Source organism: Trifolium pratense, linkage group LG4, assembly GCF_020283565.1.
Source record: "Trifolium pratense cultivar HEN17-A07 linkage group LG4, ARS_RC_1.1, whole genome shotgun sequence".
NCBI classification, from domain to species: Eukaryota; Viridiplantae; Streptophyta; class Magnoliopsida; order Fabales; family Fabaceae; genus Trifolium; species Trifolium pratense.
Genome location: NC_060062.1, coordinates 13,923,723 through 13,931,036, shown reverse-complemented (window position 1 = coordinate 13,931,036; position 7,314 = coordinate 13,923,723). Strand labels below are relative to the sequence as shown.

General features: G+C 33.2%; 2 protein-coding genes across 2 annotated transcripts; both read right to left on the bottom strand.

The window, feature by feature from the left end:
* Window positions 1-2,740: 2,740 nt before the first annotated feature.
* LOC123922144 lies at window positions 2,741-3,169 on the bottom strand. Its single transcript, XM_045974889.1, has one exon. The coding sequence runs from the start codon at window positions 3,167-3,169 to the stop codon at window positions 2,741-2,743; it is 429 nt and encodes a 142-aa protein (XP_045830845.1).
* A 403-nt stretch (window positions 3,170-3,572) lies between these two features.
* Window positions 3,573-7,314, bottom strand: LOC123920320 (B-cell receptor-associated protein 31). The gene is made up of 2 exons (XM_045972590.1): window positions 6,927-7,314; window positions 3,573-4,164 (listed from the first exon to the last, which is right to left on the bottom strand). The coding sequence occupies exons 1-2, from the start codon at window positions 7,207-7,209 to the stop codon at window positions 3,815-3,817; spliced, it is 633 nt and encodes a 210-aa protein (XP_045828546.1). The 5' UTR covers window positions 7,210-7,314; the 3' UTR covers window positions 3,573-3,814.

Below are 7,314 nucleotides of genomic sequence, written 5' to 3'. Positions count from 1 at the left end.
AATGGGATGGGAGTATAGTCGTTTTCTCATTCTAAATTTTAATCTATTTTGTAACAAAAAAAAATCTATTTATAAGAAAAGTATATAAAGAAATAACGTATTAATTATTAATTTAGCACAAATTCAAATGGGGCTGGCATGGTATGGATGATATAATAAAATGACAACTTTTTGTAAAAAATAAAATAAAATAAGATATATTAAAAAGCCAACTTTGATGCTCATTTTGAACCTGTTACCTTTAATTACTATCTTAAATTTCTTAAATTTCAATTCACGTTAACTGTGAATAGGCCATACAAGGGCTTATATGGTGTAGCCTACATAGCCTCTGGTTAGTCTATTTCTTTAAATAGGGCATATCAATACTTTTTTATAAGTTTATTTAGCTAAAAATGTTAGGTTGTAGGTCATTAAAAAAATTTTGATTGAAGCCTACTAGGCTGCCCTATTTAAGTTAATATGATTAATATTTTTAATATGATTATTATTTACTACCTCCGTCCCTAATTATAAGACCATGTTTGACCACTGCACGTACGTTAATGCACAATTTTGATCACTGATATCTTTAATTGTCTATTAGTAAAAATTATAAAAATTTAATATTTTAAAAATATTCATCAAAACAAATTGAACAATATCATATATGCTAATATTTACATTTATATATTATTAAAAAAATACGATCAAAACAAAGTAAATGAATAGTACATTTTTGTCAAACATAGTCTTATAATTAGAGACGGAGGTAGTATATATTAAATTTTGTACTTTGATTAAATTATAAATCTATTAATTTTTAAGTATTTAAGTTTATTAATTTACATTTGGTATGCAACATAACAAATAATAAATTGGTCAGGAATTATAAATATTAACTTTGGTTGACTCCCACCTCTTGACCATTTGGTATGCAACATACCAACAATAAAAGAAAAGTGGAAGAAATATTTTTACTTTTTTAGGGATGGGAACAATGGATGTGGCAACAACGGAACAACCTTGAGAGAATTTTAGATGTGGCTTTGGTAGTGCACTTCTGCTAGTACTCCAACTCCAAAGCCTTTTCTTATTTGAATGTAAGCAAGTGAATATATGTATGGTATATGGAAAAATTAATTTAGCGATCTACTTATGCAATGGAGTTAGTGCACAACAATTAAACTCAAAATATTATCTTAAAATTTTTGCATTCAACTTTTTAAAATCAAATCTTTGACCTCCTAATTAAACCTCATTCGGTGTTTCTTTACTCATTAACCAATGTCCAAAGCTAACTAACAGAGTTTTTTTTTTGTTTGGTGCATAGACAAATTGGTCAGCCATTAAAAACTCACACAATATAGCTTAGCAATTTCGACATTTATACATGTTGAAAAGAGATTTGTGCACCAAAGATAGGCTTATTTAATGACAAAGAGCTAACTGTTGGATTTTTTTGCCAATAATTGTTATTATTTACACAAACATTTGTGAATGATTTATCCTCTTCACAACTCATTCATAATAAAGATAAGGCTTAAATATGTTAATAGTCCTTATAATTATAACAGATTTTGATATTAGTCCCTACAGTTATTTTTGCTTGGTTTTAGTCCTTACACTTTATAAAAAAATTGTTTTAAGTCCCTCCGTTAGTTTGAAGTTAAAAAAAAAAAAATAAAAAAAAAAATAAACTAAAAGGAGTGTCACGTGGCCCACACTAAAATGATTTTTTGTTATAAATAAAATAAAATAAATATCAATCCTGTTTTAATTATTATTATTATTATAAAAAATGTCGAATCATCTTCTTCGTTCCCTTTGGTTCAAGTCCGTCTCACCGCCTCCCGTAACATCTCCGCCCCTCATCCCTGAAATGCACTGTTTCACGCGGACCGGATTTTCAACTTCGAATCAAAACTATCGTTGTAAAATTCTTTCCAAAAACACCATCACAGGAAAAGTAGCCACCAAACGAAACCTTGTTGAAAACGTTGTAGCAGTTCAATCATAGAAAGATTCAATTTTTAAAACAGCCCACAAATCAATCATGTTCGATTTAGCTTTTGTGTTCGTGTTTATGTTTTGGGAAGCTCGATTTGGAACATTTTTTCCTTTTGGGAAGCTTGTTGAAGTTTTGTTCAAAAATATAACTGCAGAATTTGTGAAGGTTCTATGGTGTTGGTGATGGCGAAATTTTCGTTTTGTGGTGCTTGTGTGTTGGGGAATAAAATGAAGTTAGGTGGTATTGATGGAGAAGATGAAGTGGGGTGGCCATGGTGGATACACGATGATGATGAAACTATTGCAGTGATGGTGAAGTTGACTTGCCGTGAATCTAGGGAATTCTTTTATTTAATTTTTTATAGTTAATATATTTAATAAAAAATAAATATCAATTTTAAAATAGATTAGAAAACATTTGTTTTTTTTTTTTGTTACGGTTAGAAAACATTTGTTAAAAATAGTATAACTTAAAATGACTTAAATGTGCCACGTGGCATGAAATGATTGGGCCACGTGGCACACTGTTAGTTTTAACATTTTTTTTAACGTCTAACTCACAGCAAGGACTAAAAGCAATTTTTTTCAAAATGCAAGGACCAAAATCAAACAAAAAATTTTACAGGGACTAATACCAAAATGTGTTATAATTGCAGGGATCAATCACATATTTAAGCCTAAAGATAACTAGGTATTTTTTTTGTTACAATAGAGAAAAAGAAAAAACCAAACAAAGCAGGAAAAAATAAAACTACTCTCGGATAAAAACTACACCCCGCGCATCAGCAAGAAGGGGCATAGCTAAGCTACTAGGAGGAGAAGTAATTTTCATTAACGGCGAGTCAGCAAGAGCACCCATCTTGGCCGACACATCCGCACAAGCATTACCCTCTTGGAGTGTATGCTCCACTACCACTTCCCAATCTCTACTGAGAAACTGGCGGATACTAAAAATTTCATTCGCAAACCGGTGATGAGCTGAAACTCCATCCCGAATTAAACTAACTCCCTGCAGCGAGTCTGAGAAACAAATGATTTTTCTGAATTCATTCTCCCAACAAATTTGCAGACCATGTAACACGGCCATAAGCTCTGCGAATAAAATGTTTGGAACTACTGCAGCCCCGTAAAAACCCAAAATAAAATCACCATTATTATTATGCATCAAGCTACCATCCATGTTGAGACACACGGTACCTTCTATAGGCTTGGTCCAAGTTACTGCTCTTGGATTGCAAGGCACTGAGACGGGACGCTCCACCGGGATCCCGGCGGGATCGACTATTATGAGGTGGACACATCTGTATCCCTGAGTATAGTTGAGTATAATAAATTTACCAATGAAGTACTGGTACCCAACCAAACTCTAAAGATTCCAAAGAATTTAGTAAAAATAAATTATACTGTGATCTCTGGAATCTTCAAGAGAACGCAATGCACATCAATCTGTCATATGACAACTACCATATGATCTAAGATCCATAATATATATATCAAATATGTATGATAATCCTCCAGGAAGGATTTCCAAGTTCACACAATGATGCACAGTTGCATCCAAACTAAAAATTTCAAGACCATCCTATGGCAATAACTAATCTGTTCCTTTATAATAATATATATGAGCTAGCTGCTTGAATAACAGTTAAGTTTTTACTTAATCAACATGGCTGTTTTTAGAACTTCAAATTTACAACTCTGTACTCATCAAGCAAGCATGTAACACTAAAACAGCATTTGAAACAAAGAGAAACCAGTTTTTTTTTCTAGACATTTTAACCTCCGTCATGTACTCTTTTTGTTACCAAGAAGCGAAGAGCTGTGATCAACGATTAATGGCCTCCAATTGACTCCGAAGATTCTGATTATCTTCTAAGAGGCGATCGTATTCCATAAGGAATCCCTCAGATTGCTTTTTAAGAGCCTCTACTTCGGTTTCCAAAGTCTTTTCCTTATTTCCTTTCGCCTCGCATTCAGATTCGAGCTTCTTAACTTTAGACTTCAATGTAGTAATTTCTTCGGTCAATGCTTTTTGCTCCTCTGTGTTGCCATTTTTACCATCCTCAAAACTTCGGGTTTGTTTCTTAACTGCTTCCATTGTCTTCCTGAGTAATCGAAGCTCTCTTATGTAATGGTGCAATCTATCAATCATTAAAGAGAGGAACAGCACAAAACCTGCATAGGATAAAAGTTATAAAAAAAAAATCATATTTGAGGACTAAATCATCTATACGAATGAAAGAAATTGGTAACTGATGCTTCTCCATTGATGCTTCTATAAGAACCATCTATAAGACATTGATGCTTCTCCATTTTTTGAACAATATGGGCTTCATAGACAACAACTAAATCAGGAAAAGAAAAATACGGAAAAAGCTACATAAAAGGGAATCTTAGCAACATAAACTCTAAGGAAGAAGAAATATAAAATTAGCAGCGAAAGTTATGGAATGTGGAAGAAGAAAATGAAAATCAAAATAAAGCACCAACATAACAAAATTCTACCCTCTTAAAAGCAAGTAAGCAACAACTATAAAAACAAACTTCAACTCTATCAGCATTATCCACACAAGGCAATTGACCAAATTGTATTATCAATCATACATGGTTCAAATAGTTTTAAAAGAAAGAAAGAAAATAAAAGTACTACTTGATGTATGTCAAAGTTGGATTATCAAGCATACATGGTATGGAGAAATAGAGAGTTGTAAATCATAGAACTCAAGCTCAATGAATGAATTGGAGAAAATGCTTCATGTGTTATCAGTTATCGAAGGTGTCTCCAGATTTCATAAAACAAAAATTCCCAAGAAGCCATAATTAAGACTACTACAAGTAACAGTGGTCTAAGTGTATAAAATTCCAATAAGAACCTAACCTGAGTGTACCTAAGATGAAAATTTGGTGGTTGAAAAGACATGTAAGAAAAATGAGATTAGAAATGATAGAACTTCACTTAAGATGGTTTAACCCAATAAATATGATTGAGGTAGGTAGATGAAGACCGAGAAAACTCTAAGCTGAACCATTAGTAAACAAGATATAAATGGCCTTTTCTTTAACTTGAATCTTGACAGAACACAATGGTGCGATGATGAGTTATGTCACAAATTTGCACTTACAATCTGTTTCATTCAAATGAAAGGAGTTGATGGGGTGAGCTCTCTTGAATGATTTGGTTAAAGGGGAAGGCTAGGGAGGGGAAAAATAAGTTGCAGAAACATTAACTGATATGGCTTGAACTGGCGTGAAGAAACTTTAAAACTGAGACTTGCACAATATGAAAGTAAAGAAGCTAAAGGCAGCAATGTTAAGATGGATTGCTAGGAATATATATAATAGCAGTTTGGTAAAAAACAAGGATAGCGAAGTCTACAAATTCAAAATTATTTTTTCCTCCCTCCCAAAACATCTAATTTCGAAGATGAAAATAGGATAAGGGAGGCATTTTTTTTTCCCTTATTTTCACCACACCTACAAACTTTAATAAATCGTAAAAGATGCAGTGCATTATCATAAAGGATCAGGAAAGATTAATGAATGTGTAGGCAAAGATATTGCTCATCTCAAACATTAAAATTTCAAGCAATCAATTATATGTTTGTGCCATGCTGATGAGGGATGACCATTTTAGTGACAAGCTCAAACCAAACATACACATAATAGGATCCCTCCGAAGACATAATCAACAATTCCGGGCTAAAACAAAACCCATAGACATGAAAGTTCAAAAGAAGCCATCAAATAATGAATCATTTGATATCAGTAGTTAAATCAGATACCAACTAAGTGAAGCCTATGCTTTTCCTGTATCATAAAAGTCAGGCCGGTGGAGAACCTCAAATAGCCAAAAATCATATCATAGCCAACACTATCAAGCTAATTATTCCTTCAAAGAAATTTCCATTTTAACAAGAATCATTTAAAATATTGAGCTCTCCCTAAGGGACAAATTGTTCAAGAAACCCCAAGTACTATTTCTGAGTTGAACAATTCTTGATGAGACTTTACTTACCTCCCGGAAGAACTCCGGATTACTAGGTCCATTTCCCCTCCCCTAGGAACGGAAACGGATTACACGCAGTCAGTAATTTGGTGCAGTCACCCAGTAACAGAGTTAGTGGGCGTCCAATTAACATCAGACGGTCCATAAAAGGCAAATTCAGTTTGTATTTAATAATTCCAAAAATACTACGTTTAAATCAGAACCGTCTCGTCCCCATGAGCTTAGCTCAGTTGGTAGGGACATCGCACTATATGTGCAGGAGCCGGGGTTTAAACCCCGAACACTCCACTTATTCGCCTTTAAGGTGGATTTTCTAGCCACTAGACTACTTGACCCAAAAAAAAAAATCATAACTGTCTCAAGGACGCCTGACTGCATGGACTTTTTGACTGAACCGAATCAAAGTCCCCTAGAAACCAAAGGGTTAAGACACAAAAAAAAAAAAAAAAACTATTATTTATAATCCCTACATACTAGTACAGTTTTATACGGAAACTCAACTTATATATAATAATTCCAAAAATACTACTCCGAATCAAGACCCTCTTTATCAAAGGGGATCTTAATTCAAACGGTCACCGACTGCATAGACTTTTTCGAATGCACCGAATCCTGGTCCCCTATAAGCCGGAGGGTTAACACCAAAATAATAATTTATAAGTATTGATTATTTATAATCCCTATACTAGACAGTTTTATAATTTCAAGAAACTAAAAAAAATACTACTATTATAAAGAATAAAAACCCTAAAAAACAAAGTTCAACAATCAAATCAATCAATCAATTAATCAAAACCAAAAACAAAGTTCAAACAATCAAATCAGTCAATTAATCAAAACCAACAACAACATGACAATTTTTTAATAATAAAAACAGTATGACACAAAAAAATAAAAAATAAAACGAAAAGGGAAATTGAAAAGTACCCACCCATTAAAGAAGCTTCAAGCATATGTTTAGACATAAGAACTTGATCAGTAGGGTTAAGAATACCAGCTTCCAAAGTACGTTGTTGGATCTTAGCCATACTATAAAGACTAGAAGAAAGAACAACAACTAATGTAGCACCAACAGTTGTAACAACAATTGGACCACGACCTCGTTTGACTCGATCCAAAGAAACGATCACAAGTTTTCTAAGTGGGGTTTTGAAAACTAAGGTTAAAATCAAAAGCATTTCGCCGAAAATCGCAGTGTAGAGTAACTGCAACATGTTGAGTACTAAGCAGAGAAAGGAAGAAGAGAAAATGAAAGAGGAAATTGAAGAGAAGAAGTGAAGCGTTGTCGGTTTGGTCTAAGTTAAGTATTTGATTGTTGG

Excerpts from the sequence above, each read along its gene's own strand:
- LOC123922144 (XM_045974889.1), bottom strand. The coding sequence starts at position 3,169 with ATGGATGGTAGCTTGATGCATAATAATAATGGTGATTTTATTTTGGGT.
- LOC123920320 (XM_045972590.1), bottom strand. The coding sequence starts at position 7,209 with ATGTTGCAGTTACTCTACACTGCGATTTTCGGCGAAATGCTTTTGATT. Across the intron at positions 4,165-6,926 it reads GCTTGAAGCTTCTTTAATGG|GTTTTGTGCTGTTCCTCTCT; the intron begins GTGGGTACTTTT and ends TATCCTATGCAG.